The following is a 17024-nucleotide window of genomic DNA, read 5'->3' on the forward strand; positions in this document are numbered from 1 at the left end:
TGTCTCAATTGTTAATTCAAAAGACCTTTCTTCTGAGACCATGTATTTAAAGAAAATATAATAACTTACTGACTTGACAAGATCCACAGGCAGTTTTACTACACTAGACTCCAATGTAGTTTTAATCCAGCTTGGTACATTTGCAGAGGATACACAGTATATTAGCATTTATTGAAGTGTAAATGGACAACTCTGCAGGGGTGAAACTGAAAGGTGAATTGTTGTGAATTGAGGGGCTAGGGCTGGGATTGGGACTATCTAATAGAAAAAAGAGGAACATTCCAATACACAAAATAATAAAAAAGACTTGTGTCACATATCGTTTTCCAGATTATGCTTTTTAAAAAATGTGTCCAAAAAACAGTTATGTGCTGCTATGGAAAAACCTTTGGCTTGGGAACAAAGTTAGGGATACATGGTACATGAATGAATGTAGATAAAATTTCTTGTCACTTAAGTTAATTACATGTTGGCAACCATGAAACTTCATGTTAATAGACAAACCCGGCTTTAGAAACATGGCTTGTGTTTGGCAGGCTACAAATGTGGTATTACATTTTTGTTCACACTATTGATGCATTCAGATGTCCCTACGGTTATCCAGCTTAACGTGTGTTGCATGTATATTCTTGAACTTTCTTTTAGAATTTGCAGAGAAACTGCTGAAGGAGTTGGAAAACTCTAAAGAAAGGTTTGAAGTTAAGATCATGCTAATGGACCTAATTTCCAGACTAGTCGGGATCCATGAGGTAAATTAGTAAATGTCAATAGTAAAATATGACTGTCTACTGTACACCTTTTTATGTTCAAAAAAAGAAGTGGCTTTTAGCAAAACGCAAATATGTCACGCTGCAGTGAGAAGAAAAAAAAGTACTGCATGTAGTATTTGTTTTCAGCACACACCACCACAATGCGGTGGTGTGAGCTGACTTAATTTTAAGTAAGGCATTTTGCCATGTCTGTGCATTAGGACTGCGCTAGGCATCTGATGTGAACGGGCCCTTAATGACACAAGTAAAAATAAATGAAAATTAATTTAGAAGTTTACTATACATAGGGCTTCTGTTATCCATGATTTGTAGCTAAGCAACTCAGGCAGTTGTCATGACTGTTTGTTTGTATAGTGTGCATCAGTGATAAATGATCATGCATTTAAAAAGATTCATAAGGCCTTAATTGTTAAAGTGAACCTGGTATCAGAGACACTAAATAATTGACATAACCTGAACCAATAGTAAACACACTTTAAAAGCAAGCCCTTATTTGTCCTGTATCTGTATTGTGAAGGAAATTAAATTTTAAAGTTCTCAACACCAGCATTTTAATGTTTCCCTATTACTTACTGTTGCACCAGAATCTTGGCAGACTGCAAGCTCTCTGATGTAAACACGCATCTAGTGTTTTTAAGCTGTTAGCCTGAAAACCATTTTTAGAGTCTTGTTGTAATCTCTGAGAATGGATAACTTCATAATAAAAGCAGCTAGAGAGATCAAGGATGGCTGCTTTTAAAGCTTTTTGTGTACTGCATGTTTAGACTCTATATATAGTTTAATGTTTATAGTATGAGTACAGGTGTGCTGTAAGTTCCTTACATTTTCTTCTAACACTTTCTTTTTTGTCTATAAACAGCTATTTCTTTTCAACTTCTATCCTTTTATACAAAGGTTTCTACAGCCACACCAGAGGGGTAAGTTTCCTTTTCTTGACGTATGCTTGTCTATTGTTTTACACATTCCTATACATGGTTTAGGAGGCCCTAGATACTCTGTTACCAGAAGTTTTTCTGCAGTTCAATTGGCCCCTAAATACCGAGAAAACTGTGTTCTAGTTTTCATTAGAAATTTGTCTTACGGTAGTGCCAGAAATTGCGCAATTTGCGACAGATTCATGTATGTGTCAGTAAGGTGTAAACTGTTTGCGGAGTTGTCTCGGACCAAATTTTGTCTGACACTTTCCTTACACATGCAAGACAACTTAAACCAACATGAAAGAGCTCTTATTTCCCTCCATTTTTCTTCTCACTAATATGGTGATATTTCTTTATGAATTTGTGACGGACAGTAGTAAGAACTACTTGAATTTGTCATACATGCAGTATTACCAGTGAAAATACCGCAAGATTTCATGAATTTGGCCCAAAGCTTCCAACTACATCCACAGCCCCAGAAATGTGCTGCAAATGCCTTATTGAATGTCTACATCATGCAATGGGGTCCTATGCTTTGACATATCAATATTAAATATTCATAACAATGTATCCATTGGTGGAATTTTTTTTAATAACTTTATTTTGCAGGCAGCAAGCTGCCACTTGTTTCTCTGTTTATGCCAGTTTTCCTGTCGTCTCTGTCTTTTGTGTTTTTCATTAATATTTTGCTAAATGTATCAAATGAAATGTAATCAAACAGTAAAATAACATTGCAGCCCACAAATGTGTACAAAGCCCTTGTTTCTAAGATTTTGCATGAAAGAAACAAGTGAACAAAATAAGATTAAAGTGACATTAAACCCCCAGATTTTTTAACATAAACCAATACTGTAATGTGCGCCTTACTGTAATCCATGGTTGTTTCCCTTCTCTTTGCTGCTCTTCCTTTTAAATCCGTATCTCTTCTCATGCTGGGGAAAAACTTCCCTTTGCAGCTGAGTGCCTCTTCCTGTAGTGCTGGCTCAGGTTGTGAACCCGCACACAGACACCATGTATCCATTTCAGAGACAAGGCAGTCTGCTGCAAAACAAAAGTTCTACCCAGCATGAGAAGAGATACAGATTTAAAAGGAAGAGCAGCAAAGAGAAGGGAAACAACCATGGATTACAGTAAGGCACACATTACAGTATTGTTTTATGTTAAAAATTTGAGGGTTTAATGTCACTTTAAGTAAAGAAAGCTAAAACGTGTGGTGAAAAAAAAGCTTTGCTCACTATTGATCTGTAGACTTCAAAAAATGTCAGAAATATGCATATAAAATACTTGTTATCCAAGATTGATTTGTCTAATTTCCACTGATAGCAGATGTGATCTTAATTATTGGAGCTGTTTACTGTTGGGAAATATTTTACAATGAGGATTAAAATGTGGAATGCCATTTCAGAATTAAAGTTCTAAATAATGTTGGGCAGAAAATAGTCTGCTTTCATTTCTATCAGCAAGTTAGAGGAGAACTATGAGGTGAGTGCTTTTCACTCACCTCATAGTTCTAGCCGACCTGTGACAATCAGACTGTCGCAGGCCGGCTCAGTAGATTGGGAGGTGAGCGAACACATACCCGCGTTCGCTCACCTCTCGATCTTTCTGCCGTGACAGGGCAGGGGCTGGATTCCCCCCCGCTCCGATCCGCCAGCGCTGACTGGCGGAACGGAGGGGGGAAGGGGGCGGGTACAGCTGGCTCTGCCTCTAGATAGGCAGAGCCAGCTGTCAGTCACGCAGCTGGGCGGATCGCGGCAGAATGCCACAGCTCGCGGTATACTGAGCCCAGGGTGACGGGAGGACGATAGCTTGTGTCCCTAAGGAGAACTATGGGGAAAAGCCTTAACCCCATAGTTCTCCTTTTAAAGAACAGCAGGATGGAGAAAGGTTTATCAGGCTTGCTAAAACAAAGTCCCTTATTCAGTTCTTTCTCTGTGGTACAGCATTGCATTTCTTTAAAAGAAAAATCATTGCCTTCTTCTTTTCCACTTAATCTGCTCTTGGAAGCGACAGACAGGGAGCATCTTGTCTTTTGCTCGTGCGTTAAATCTCTCTCTGCTTTTAAAATGATAGTTTGTCATGACAAACCACAGTCTTTTCTATTTTTTTTTTTTTTCTCAAACGTAAAAATACTTATCTGATATAAGTGCCAGTTTTCTATTTAGTAAAAGTTTTTTAGTATGTACAGGAAACTTGATCTGGTGGTGTTATCTAGGCTTAAACGTGTGCCTAATGCCCAGTTGTTGCCGGTAAATTCCTTGGTGCCATCTTAGAAATGTTGGCTTACCCTACAAAGTGTGTGTGTGTGTGTGTGTAGTGCTAAGTTCATCATAACCCTTTTTAGGCAGCTTGCTCTGCATTTCTAGGATTCTCTACACTATTTTAGGATGTGATTTGAACTGATTACCAATTTTCTCTCATTCAGATGTGACAAAAATTCTGCTGTTTGCTGCACAAGCTACTCATCACTTGGTTCCTCCTGAGGCAAGTTGATATTGTTCTCCCTTATTTGTTGGGATAATGCTTCAAAATTAGGCTATATTTTATTTATATTAAGTCTGTTACCCTGCCATGCAGATAATTTTCAGAGGAAATGTACGTTTTTATGTGTCTAATATACGCAGGCTGTATGTTGTGGATGTGTTTACCTTTTTTTTTCTGTTGCTTGTAATACATTTTGCACATTGGGTAAATTATGGTTATAAATTTTCTTTAAATAAATTGATTTCTTTATACTTTATGCCAGTTTTGTTTGAAGAACATCTATGTGATCATATGGTTTCTTAGCTGATCTCTGATGTGTAGCCAAGTGGGAACATGTTGTTTCTTCCATTGTAATAGATATTCCTCTGAAAACAGTCTGTATTTCCATATTCGTGTAACAAGTTCAATGTGGACAAAATTGGCTCTATCCATATAATAATTCAGTACAAATTATCCTGTATCTAGTTTATCCATGCTCTTCAGTTTACACATGTTTTTGGCATGGTAGTTTTCTAGAAAACCGGAAAGGATTAACAATATAATACTGTCTCACCTATTTTGTTGTCACTAACATTTCCAGATTGCTCAGTCAGTGTTGATGACCGTTGCCAATAACTTTGTTACAGACAGGAACTCAGGAGAAGTGATGACTGTTGGGTAAGTACGTCATGTCAACTTAACCCATTCTCTGCTGTGCATAATTGAAGCTGTCCTTTTGCTGAATATATGCTTGGTAATACTGCTCTCAACTTCCTAAAACTTGTATACATTATCAACAAATTGTCACCTACTTTGACTTGCATGATCAAAGGGACCTTCTTCTCTTTCTAAAGGTGGCCATACACTTTACAACCCTCGCAAGACTCTTGTCTTGCGAGGGTTGTAAAGTACTTAAAAAAACGTACGATCTGCCCATCTTGGACAGGCAGATCGTACTTGCGATCATCGCAAGCCCGCCCCTCTCAGGGGCTGGCTTCCGATGACTGCAATGCTGAACGGGCAGTGTGCGCGTGTGCACACCGGCCCATTCGGCTGTTATCTCTCGATCATGTTAAAAACCAGCCGAAAATCGTACGATTCTCAGCTAATTTTCTAACATGCTCAAAATACAAAAGTCGTGCGACCGTACATTAGAAACGGTTGCACACCCTTCCATACACTGCACGATTATCATACGATTGCGGGATTTCTGGGCACCTTTGCAGTGTATGGGCACCTTACACTAAACAACCTGCAGTATTGTGAAGGAAACTTGCCTGCATCTCATGTGTCTCTGATCAACCTCCCAATAGAATAATTGGCAATTTAACCCCCACCCCATCTCAGTATAAGTTTAGAATCTCCTATGGGGGAAGGTACAGTCAGGGGGGTCAAGGCACAGGCAGACATCACTATCGAAGCACATCGCTATAAAAGCATAACTTCAGCACACTTTTAAAATGGCACTTTGAAAGAAGGCTCGAAATAGTGCCAAGAAATACTCCTCTCAATGGCTGCAAGTAAACACTCTCCTATACCCTGCTATCCTCCTCCCACTCGGCCTCATCTCCCTCTTCCCTCAGCTTGCTGTCTCTTCCACTCCTTCTCACAGTAGTGTCCTCCATCTTTAAACTCTCACACCTCCGCTCCCCCCCACTTCATTTACATATCACCCTCACTCCTGCCCTCCTCTCTATTACTGCACCTGGGGGCTATTCCACATGATGGCATAGCCCCCAGGACTCTAGAGCAGGTGCACTGCTGTAAATCTAACTATTATCTTACTTCTCTCACACTTTTGCTTCTCCTGCTCTCCGGGGACATTTCCCCTAATCCTGGTCCCCCACAATCTAGGTCTATTCAGCACACCAAACACCCTCTTCCACTGGCAGCAATCCAAGTAATCTCATTCCTATATCTCCGCTCCCAAGATCTTGTCCCCCCTTTCCATGTGGCCTCTGGAATGCTCGCTCAGTCTGTAACAAGCTCACCTCCATCTATGACCTCTTTATCTCCTACTCCTTTAACCTACTTGCTGTTACTGAAACTTGGCTCCAGGATTCTGACTCTGCCTCATCGGCTACTCTTTCCCATGGTGGCCTCCACTGGACTCACTCACCCAGATCCAGTGGACGCAAGGGAGGGGAAGTTGACTTCCTTCTATCGCCACAAAGCACATTCCAAGTTCTTCCTACACCACCTTCTCTATCACTCTCCTCTTTCGAAGTTCATTGTATAGGTCTGTTTTTCCCGGTTTCTCTGAGGATTGCAGTGATTTATCGTCCTCCAGGACCGGTAACACGCTTCCTTAACAACTTCTCTGCCTGGCTACCCTATTTTCTATTCTCTGAAACGCCCACTGTCATTCTCTGTGACTTTAATGTCCCTGTCAATATTAGCAACACCACAACCTCTGAGCTACTGAATCTAACTTCTTCCTTTGGCCTAACACAATGGACTAACTCTTTTACTCACTCTGATTGCAACACCCTTGATATCATATTCTCCTACCTCTGCACCCCTTGCAATCTCACCAAAACCCCTTTTCCACTCTCTGATCACAACCTCATCAGATTCACACTCTCATCCGCCCCCCAACATTCCAACCAGCAAACCGCCACCCGTAGGAACCTTCGCCACTTTAACCCCTCTCTTCTTTACTCTGCATCAGACCACCTTTACGACAAAATCAAAACCCTTTCCTGCCCTGACCTTGCCACTTATCTCTACAATAACTCACTCTCATCCTGTATGGGCACACTTGCCCCTTTCACCTCTCATAAAATCAGGCCCCTTCCACTACAGCCTTGGCAGACAGATGACACTAGAAGACTCAGAAGACATAGTCGTGCACTTGAGCGTCCATGGCGTAAATCCAAATCCCTGCAAGATTTCAACCAATATAAATCTGCCCTCCAAACATATAGTACCTGCCTCCACACAGCCAAACAGACCTACTTCATCACATTCATTAACTTCCTCTCATCTAGTCCTCGTCAACTCTTTTCAACTTTCAACTCCCTACTTCGCCCCCCCACCGCCTCCTCCAACCAACTCACTGACTGCCCAAGAAATTGCCACTCACTTCAGAGACCAGATTGATGCAATTCGCTATGAAATCTCCACTGTCCAGACCTCCCCCACTCCAAACATACCTTGTCTGCCACCACACTCACTGCTCTCTTCTTTTGATCCAGTTACCGCCGATGAAGTCACTACTCTTTTGTCTAACACTCGCCTAACCACCTGCCCCCTGGACCCCAACCCCTCACAACTACTCCGGTCACCCTCTAGCTCTCTCCTACACTCCCTTACTCACATCTTCAATCTCTCCCTTTCTAATGGTGTCATCCCTACCCCTCTAAAACAAGCACTGGTAACCCCCATATTAAAAAAACGTCTTTGGGGCCCACCAGTCTGAACAACTTGAGACCCATCTCCCTGCTCCCATTTACCTCCAAACTTCTTGAATGGCTGGTCTACAACTGCCTGAGCAACCACCTTACAGTTGACAATCTCCTTGACCCGTTCCAATCTGGTTTTCGTCCGCAACACTCCACAGAAACTGCCCTTCTAAAACTTACTAACGTCTACTAACTGCTAAAACCAATGGCCACTACTCTGTACTCATACTTTTAGATCTATCTGCTGCCTTTGACACAGTTGACCACCCGCTTCTCCTTTAATAAACTCCATTCCCTTGGCCTCCAAGACTCTGCTTTCTCATGGTTCATCTCCTACCTATCTCAGCGCACCTTCAGTGTCGCCTACAATTCTACCTGCTCCTCTTCCTCTTTCCGTGGGGGTCCCCCAAGGGTCTGTCCTTGGGCCCCTTCTAGTCTCTATCTACACTTCTTCCCTGGGTCAATTGATAGCCTCCCATGGCTTCCAATACCATCTGTATGCTGATGACGCCCAAATCTCTCTCCACTCCTCAACTCGCCCCCTCTGTCTCTTCACGTATCTCAAATCTACTCACTGACATTGCTGCATGAATGTCACACCACTACCTCAAACTCAATCTGTCAAAAACTGAGCTCATAATTTTTCATCCTTTCTGTATTCCCTCCCCCAACTTCCCCATCACAATCAACAACACTACGATCAACCCTTCCCATCAAGCCAGGGTACTCGGTGTAATCCTTGACTCTGAGCTCTCCTTTCAGCCCATCATCCAATCGCTATCCAAATCTTGCCGACTTAACCTCCGTAACATTTCCAAAATACGCCCCTTTTTAACAAACAACCACAAAGCTTCTAATTCACTCCCTTGTAATCTCTCGCCTCGACTACTGCAACTCCCTCCATGTTGGCCTACCACTAAGCGGGCTATCCCCCCCCTTCAGTCTATCATGAATGCTGCTGCCAGACTCATCCACCTTACCAACCGTGCAGTGTCTGCCTCCCCCCTCTGCCAATCCCTCCACTGGCTCCCAATTGCCCAACGAATAAAATTCAGAATACTAACAACAACAAACAAAGCCATCTACAACTCCGCCGCAACCTACATCACTGACCATCTCAAAATATCACCCAAACTGTCCTCCCGCTCCTCTCAAGACCTCTAGCTCTCTAATTACCTTCTCCCACGCTCACCTCCAGGACTTCTTCAGAGTGTCTCCCATCCTCTGGAACTCCTTACCCCATTCTGTCCGCTTATCTCCTACGCTGCCCACCTTTAGTCGATCCTTAAAAACCCATCTCTTCAGGGAAGCCTATCATCTCACCATAACTGCCTTTTACTTCCTCCAATAATTCAGTCCAAACAATTATTACCTTTTGCATCACTTGCCCCTCCTAATAGATTGTAAGCTCTCACGAGCAGGGCCCTCCCAACCCTATTGTTCTGGAACTGTATTGTAAATTGTATTGTAACTGTACTCTCTCCACTCTTTTGTAAAGTGCTGAGCAAATTGTTGGGGCTATATAATTCCTGTATAATAATAATATTAATCATGTAACCTTGACTTAGTTCTGTCTTTGTTCTTGCATAACATTTGCTTTTTTCTGAAATTTTTTTTGTTAATGTTTTATTTTATCTTGTTCTCACTGAGAACAGGCCCTAAGTAAAATCATTTTCTTCATACCTTTGGGAATGCAGATCTTTGTAATATAAGCTCTCTATAAACACTAAGGAAAAAATGTTCGGCCCTTTTGGGCTCTACTTCTCTGCTTGGGAAGAGAAAGCTCAGTTTTAGTTCCATATCCTAAGACGTAGGGATTCTTGTTTTAGGTCCGAGAAAGGTCAGTGGATTTTGGTCAAATAGCTTTAAATTGTAAACTCTCATGGCACATTCACATCTATGCATCATTGTAATGCACATGCTTTGGTGTAAAAGGTCCTTTATAATTCACCTTGTAAAAAAAATACTGAAACTAAAGTGTGAATAGACCCTTCTGCAGCTCTGATGATGCGCCCATAGAAATAATGTATTTACTTATTATGGGGGGGGGGTGGAATAATCCCATTGTATGAAATGCCATGGTGGTTATATAAAACAGGCTTTACCCATATGGAGTACTGTAACAATATAGTATATGCCCAGAAATGTTTGCTTTCTGGGAAAGGTCTCCATAATGTGGCAAGCCTGTCCTGTACCTGTGAGTAGTCTCCAGGATATCAGTGAACATTTACATTACTAGTAATGGAGCAATCTCCATTCACCTGTGAAAGAGTGCTTTATAATACATAGTAATGGTAAATCTAAATTTCACAGCTGTCACCAGAACAGGAGGTGAGCGGAAATCTTCATGTTGGGATATGTGCTACAGTGACAACGTTTTAAAAGGGATACTTTGGAGAGATTTCTTCTCATTCTGTTGTGTCTCTGTGAAAAAAATGAATGGAGAGATTTTCCTTTATCAGACTTCACAAAATGTCAGCCAATTGGGTTCTGTGGCAAAACTGCCATTTTGCTATACAAAATCAAATCTGCCTTTACGATTTTAAGAGCAATGTAAATATATTGTTTTCGTCCATGTTTATTCATTTTGTGTTTTTATGTGGTTTTGCAGAATAAATGCAATCAAGGAGCTAACTGCTCGTTGTCCATTGGCAATGACAGAAGACCTCTTACAGGATCTTGCACAATACAAAACGCACAAGGATAAAAGTGAGTCCCCTCTTAAAACATAAAACTCTTGAGATGAAAAAAAGGTATTTTGTAAAAAAAAAAGACTTGCTTTTAAAAAGACTGTTTCCTAATATTCAGTATTCTGGTGGGACAGGGTAATTGAAATGTGAATCCTTGGAAGGTTATTTCAGGCTTTTTATTTTACAAAAATATATAAAGATATTTGGATATCTTGCCACATTTTGAAACTTTGAACATAATCAAGGCCTGGAAAATCTACTCCTCTTGTCTGTGACGAGAGGACGCCAGAGCCGGACGAGTAGCTTCCCAACCAGCCGTTGTAATTAAACGGCCGGCCGTGAGCTTTACATTCAAGCGAGATGAGCTATCGCTGCTGTTCCCGAGATCCGGTGCGGCTGGGACCGGCACGGCTGCTCTGTGACTGTAGATCGGTACACGATACCCCTCTGATCTCCTCTCTGGTCCCTGAATGCAGGAAGTGATGTATATTACATCACTTCCACATTCTGGTGTCACTCTCCAGCTTCAGAAGCTGGTGAAGCAGATCTCTGCTTCATCAGCTTCTCTGGTGGTCCCTAGGTGATATTGGGGGTCTTGGAGATACCTAATGTCTCCATAAAGAGGACCTGTCATGTAAATTGGCCATCACATAGGGGGCTTCTTATCCCCCATGTGATAGCAGTAAAGTTGAGTATAAAAAAAAGAGTAATAATATTAAAGCATTAAAAAAAACAATTTTTTTTAAAGTCCCCCGCCCCCCACATACAACACGCAAACATGCGTTGGGTGCACCTACGTGCGAAAATGAAGATTGCGCCTGTTGTGCTGCACATGTTACATATCACCGCGAACGTCGACGTGTGAGCAATAATTTAAGGGCCATTAACCACTGAGGACCCTAAACTGATGAGCAGTAAAAGCGTTTAAAGCGTCACCCAATTTGCGGTGTGGTCGTATTTAGCGTGCGCGCTCAATTTTTAAGGCTTGACATTACCCGACGTGACCCCTTCTGTTATGTTTTACCAAAAATATGGGTAAGAATAAATGTTTTTTAACATAATGTAGGGAAAACATTTTTTTTTTTATTTACGGTAGTTTTTTTCATTATATAGTAAAAAGTTTTTTTTTAAACCCAGTGGTGATTATTATATACCACCAAAAGAAAGCTCTATGTGTCCCTACAAAAATGTTAACATATATTGCAAGGCTATAGTCCGGTCATGCTGACTGGTGACATTTTTTACTGACTGGTGAGACACCCTAAAGTTTTTCAAGCCCTGAACATAATTGTGTTTCTGCGGTTTGACTTAGTAATTTTGTTTTGTCAGAAACATTTGAGTAGAATAGTTTGCTTTTCTCTTTGGGGACATTGTACTCCATGTAAAATAATTTGGATCCATGTTCATTTTTTGTTTTGGTGTGCATTCTCTTGTCCCAAAATAAGGGATCATAGTGATGTAACCATTTGTTGATAACTAAGTTATTTTCTTTTTCTTAGATGTCTGCATGTCAGCTAGAGCTTTGATACAGCTTTTCCGCACATTAGACCCCAATATGTTGCAGAAGAGATTCCGGGTGAGTCATGGTTGTTTGACCACAATGAGATTGTCTGTCTGGAATAATTTCACCCATTTTACGCCTTGTAAGAAAACCTGAACAGGTTTTGAAAACTTGAATTTGTAAACTGCAGAGCTAGCCAATAAAATGTTTTAAAGCATTTACCATGAGTAGAATGCAGATGGATTTGCTAAACCATGTTCTAGTTTTTCACAAGTTTCAAGCCATTTTAGGGCAGCAAAAACTGTTCTTCAATAAACCCACCAAGATTCTCATTATTGTTCCTTTGGAAAACAGAAATGGCCTGAATGTGGCAAAGAGTAGTTGAAATTGGGAGCATCACTTGCTATAATTAGCTAATTTAGTATATCTAAAGCCAAAACTTTTCCCACACGTTTCATCCCAGTGACAATTCCGCCTGGACACATACAAAGGGTGACTCTTCCTTGTATGGCCACGCTCACAGCCGTACAAAACATTCTGATGGTTCTTACCTGTCCCTACTCTATCTCAAAGGAGAACTATGGGGTTAGGGCTTTTCCCCATAGTTCTCCTTAGGGTAACGGGAGGACACAAACTAGCGTCCTCCCGTCACCCTAAGCTCAGTATACCGCGAGCCACAACTCCCCGTATACTGAGACGCCGCAGCTGAAGCGGATCCCGACAATTATGTCTGGATCTGCCCAGCTGCGTGAGTGACAGCTGGCTCTGCCTATGCAGAGCCAGCTGTACCCGCCCCCTCCCCTGTCGGTTCCGCCAGTCAGCGCTGGAGGATCGGAGGGGGGAATCCAGCCCCTCCCCCTCCCCGCCAGAGAGCCGTGACAGGATCGAGAAGTGAGCGAACGCCGGTATGTGTTTGTTCACCTCCCGATCTACTGAGCCGACCTGTGACAGTCTCATTGTCACAGGTCGGCTAGAACTATGAGATGAGTCAAAAGCACTCACCTCATAGTTCTCCTTTTAAGTAATATTTTACTTACCGATTTATTTGAATCAATTTGATTTTTTTTTTCTCATGGGTTTGCCAGTATTTCTTTTTACTTGGTAAATAGAAAATGTATGTGCAGTTTTTACAAACTCTTTATGGTATCATTTTACCTATAGCCTGATGGCACACTTCTGATAGGTTGATTACCCTTCTCTGGTGTTTTGCGTCTTGACTTTTCAGAGAATACATTAAAAATGTGGTTGGGTTGATTACAGAGCAGTAGACATTGCTGAATTTCCAGAAGACCTCTGTTTTCACTCTGAATCTTATACAAAACTCCAATATCCACCAAGATACCAGATCATCTGTCTTACCATGCTTAAAAACAAGAACATGTGAATGTTTTAACAGGGAAAACCCACTGAGGCATCTACAGAAGCAAAAATTCAAGCTTATGGAGAATCGGTTGCTAAAGATTATATTCCTGGTGCGGAGGTGCTAGAAGTAGAAAATAAACCAAAAGAGGAAGGGGAGGAGGATGGTAAGTGACCAGATTATGTTGTGTAGTTTATTCACTTTAACAAGACATTCACTCTTGAGGAATTTGCTTACAAGCATTAATATATCCATACGTCTCTTCAGATGGTTGGGAAAGTGCTAGTCTTAGTGATGATGGTGAAGATGGAGAGTGGATCGACGTTCACCATTCCTCTGATGAAGAGCAGAAGGAAGTTGTAAGTTTTGAAAAACGTTATTTCATAAGATATGTAATTCAGGTGTAAGAAAATGCTCTTACTATTCTCAGCAATGCAGTGCTATAGCAGAATGCTCACGTAATACGTGTGATTTGTAGCATGATGCGTGTGGCTCCAGAGATGACCAGGCAATTTGCATTTTCATATTAAACAAATAAATACCCTGCGCCAATATAAACTGAGGGCTCCAAAGCACTCAAAAGTACACCCAAATAAGTGATGATATACATAAAATGAAATAAAATAATACAGTGCCGAGCTACAATCAAAACAGTGGGACTATATAGCACTGCGCCAGTGAATACAGCACTATTTGGCTGCAGTGCTGACATTGCAGCAGGCGAATGGTGGACCATGAAACCGCAGATCAACCACTTTATGTTGCAGGCCCCTTGCCAGCCGTATAAAGGAGGCCTTAGTCAAGTAATGGGACATTGCAAGTACTTGGAAAAAAATTGAGCAGTGTGTGTGGCACCCCTTTATTTGACAAAAGTTAATTTTTCGATCGACTCTTGTCCACAAATTCTTTGCCGAAGAGTACTGGTCCCAAGTCCACCTACGTCTCTGGTTCTGCTTCTGGTGACATTGTGTGCCAGTACTAAAGAGTAACGACAGTCTGATATAAATCTGCCTGTTCTCAGCTAGTGCACACCAAGGCGCTGTTCGGAAGATGTGAATCATCTGCAGCAATAGCTTTCAGGGGACTACTGAAGCCACCTTTGGGTGGACAAGAATATGATGAAGCAGCAGAGGTGGTGGAACCCCAGTAGAGAAACCCTGATGTAGAGTCTCATCCAGATTTGGAGTAATTTATGGGTAGGGCTGTTCCTCAAAAATACTAAAGAATCTTTTCAGTGGTCCTGAAAGCTGTGTGATTTGTGACCATTTGAAACGGTGATTTTATTGTAGCCTGTATTTACAAACTAATGCTCCCATTATGTGTTTTGTGAATGAGGGCAAAGTTTAATTTTTGACTTGTCATTTACCACTATAGGTGTTCTCACAAGTCGTCTTACATGACCCAGTTCTACACTAATTTGAGAGGCCACACCATTTTCACACACTGCCTTCTGGTAACCACGTCGCCAAAATGTTTGAACGACTTGATCAAAAACCAATTATTTCAAATAAACAAGGCTGCATAATATTCTGTCATATAACAATACACCCATTGACTAACACTTCATATGATTTGCAAAAGCAATGTTTGGTTTTCATGTCATGATGCAGTGCGCACCTAAACAGAGAAACTATTGCCCTTTTATAAATGACATCACACCTTGATCTAATACACAGTTATATGTGTATGGGATAAATCATATGATATGTCAACATAATGAACCACCAAAGCCAAACATTTGCTTTACTGTGGCAGAGCAACCTTCTGCATCATTGCTTTTCATTTATTAAGAAAGACTTCAAAAGAAAGGGTTAAAATCTCTTGTAGAATAAGAACCCTGAAAATGCCTATTATGGGTATGCATTATGTGTCTTGGTTAGGTCTATACTGCAACAATAGGCTAATATGATTCCCTTTTAGTAAAATAATTATACATACACATTATTTTACCTGGAAATGTTTATACTGGAAAGCCTAATATGACTCCCTTTTAGTAAAGTTAAGATGTTATAAGAAGGGATGCACCAGAATTTCAGCTGCCAAAACATTTGGGCTGAAAATGGTCCTATGGGCAAAATTCCGAAAATGCCATTTTTTTGGGGGCCGAAAAATGCGATGCATCTCGTTTCTCTCCTCCCTGCTGGTGGTGCTCTCTGTCCCCTCGGACACAGAGCAGTGCCCAGCGGAAAGAAGAGAAACTTTCAGGAGGCTGAGTGGGGCAGGGAGGAGAGCGCCGTCAGTGGTGTCATGGGGGCTGATCTCTCCTCCCACTCCGCCTCCTGTGAAAGACAAGTCAGGCTGGAGAGCGGTATACAAACACTCGGCAATCAGCTAATCACTGAGTGTTTGTAAATAATTGAGGACATAGGAAACTTATGGTGTCCCCAATTATGAATGAATAGGAAGTGCTCTACATCACTTCCTGTTCATTCATGATTGTGGACAAACTATATCGACAGTTTATGAATGGACAGGAGTACTCTGTATAAGACGCTTCCTAGTCATAACCAGGGCTACAGAAAAATAATTTTGGGACTCTGTCCTCAATCTCTTTTTCTATTTCTAAAGGGAAACAGATGTCTGTTTAGACCCCTGATATTTTCCCAAAGCCCCTAACAGTAAAGTTATGAAAAAAAATAAAAAGTTTAAAAAAAAATAATTTTAAAAAGGTTTTTTTTTTTTAAGTTTTTCAGTCTGAAAATTCAATTTCGGTGCATTTCTAGTTGTAAGCCAATATTGTATGGATGGTGCAGTCTTTTCTTACCTCTCCTTAATTTGAACCTGTATTATATACGCCATTAAGTATTAATCCATGTACACTGAGCACAGCTTCTTTTGTAAGAAATGATATCATTCTGCAATACTTTCAGGCAGAAAAGCTTCAGGCGATACCAGAAGACGAGCGAAAGGCCAAGGCTACAGCAGTCAGTGCCAGTAGGCTTCTCTCTCAAGAGGAGTTCAAGAAAATCCGAATTGCACAGATATCCAAAGAAATCAATGCTGCTCCTGGTAAATCTGACAAGAGGAAACACGTGGAAATAGACAGTGATGAAGAGAGCAGGTCTGTATGGTTTTCAGTCTATCACAAAAATTAATGGCACTGCAACTCACCGCACTTAAGATGGCACGTTACCACAACATGTGGGTGTGAAACTAACCAAGGTTTTTAGCTTTAGTCACTTTTTACGGTTTTACTTTTCATTTTTACCAATTCACAATTAGGCACAATTTACAGTTTGTTCTTTTCGTTTTTCTTCTTTTAGCTTTAGGTAGAATTTTGGAAAGGATGTTGTTTTTGAGGGCTCTTATAACAATTTTTGTATATTTTGATTGTGCTGCAACAAGTCTGTCGTCAGCGTGCGTTGGGGTTGGCAGAGTGAATTACTGCAATGCAAAAGTGTCAGGCAATAAAGTGACACTATATTAGAGTATGCCATCGGCGAAAATATACTCACTACATACTGTAAATTGTTTAAATTACCTGTTAACTTGTCATATAAAGGATTTTTGTATATCAAACCTCGGTTTTCAGTTTCGTATAGACTTAGTTTTTTTTCTTTTTGTATTGACAATAGCTGATAATGTTTTTGTTTCTTGCAGAGGGGAGTTGCTCTCACTTCGAGATATTGAATTTCTGCATAAAAAGCCCAAGTCTGATAAAGAGACCAGGCTAGCCACTGTTCTGGTGAGTTTTATGCTATTGTGTACTTTCCTCTGCATTTAACTGTATCATTCAGTATTTTGAAACTTGTCTTACAGTATAGTACGATAATTAACGAGGCTTCAGTGCCCCAGAATCTTTCATCTGTGCTACCTATAAACTTGTGCTTTTTTTAAATGTCATCCTACAAAGAGCAATGGGATGTAATGGGTTTTAGACCATCGATAGATATTTTTTATTGAAGGTTTTTAAAATATG

General features: G+C 40.9%; 1 protein-coding gene across 2 annotated transcripts in view; it reads left to right on the forward strand.

The window, feature by feature from the left end:
- Positions 1-17024, forward strand: part of SDAD1 (SDA1 domain containing 1) — a 40708-nt gene that overhangs the window by 15401 nt on the left and 8283 nt on the right. For both annotated transcript variants that reach the window (XM_018553558.1, XM_018553559.1), the window contains 10 exons: positions 646-749; positions 1630-1687; positions 4113-4171; positions 4752-4828; positions 10166-10263; positions 11744-11820; positions 13142-13271; positions 13373-13468; positions 15980-16166; positions 16706-16790. In XM_018553558.1, the coding sequence (XP_018409060.1) occupies positions 646-749; positions 1630-1687; positions 4113-4171; positions 4752-4828; positions 10166-10263; positions 11744-11820; positions 13142-13271; positions 13373-13468; positions 15980-16166; positions 16706-16790 (971 nt within the window). The remainder of the gene's footprint in view (positions 1-645; positions 750-1629; positions 1688-4112; positions 4172-4751; positions 4829-10165; positions 10264-11743; positions 11821-13141; positions 13272-13372; positions 13469-15979; positions 16167-16705; positions 16791-17024) is intronic.

The sequence above is a fragment of the Nanorana parkeri genome, unplaced genomic scaffold (assembly GCF_000935625.1).
Source record: "Nanorana parkeri isolate BGI_ZX_2015 unplaced genomic scaffold, ASM93562v1 scaffold124, whole genome shotgun sequence".
Lineage (NCBI taxonomy): Eukaryota > Metazoa > Chordata > Amphibia > Anura > Dicroglossidae > Nanorana > Nanorana parkeri.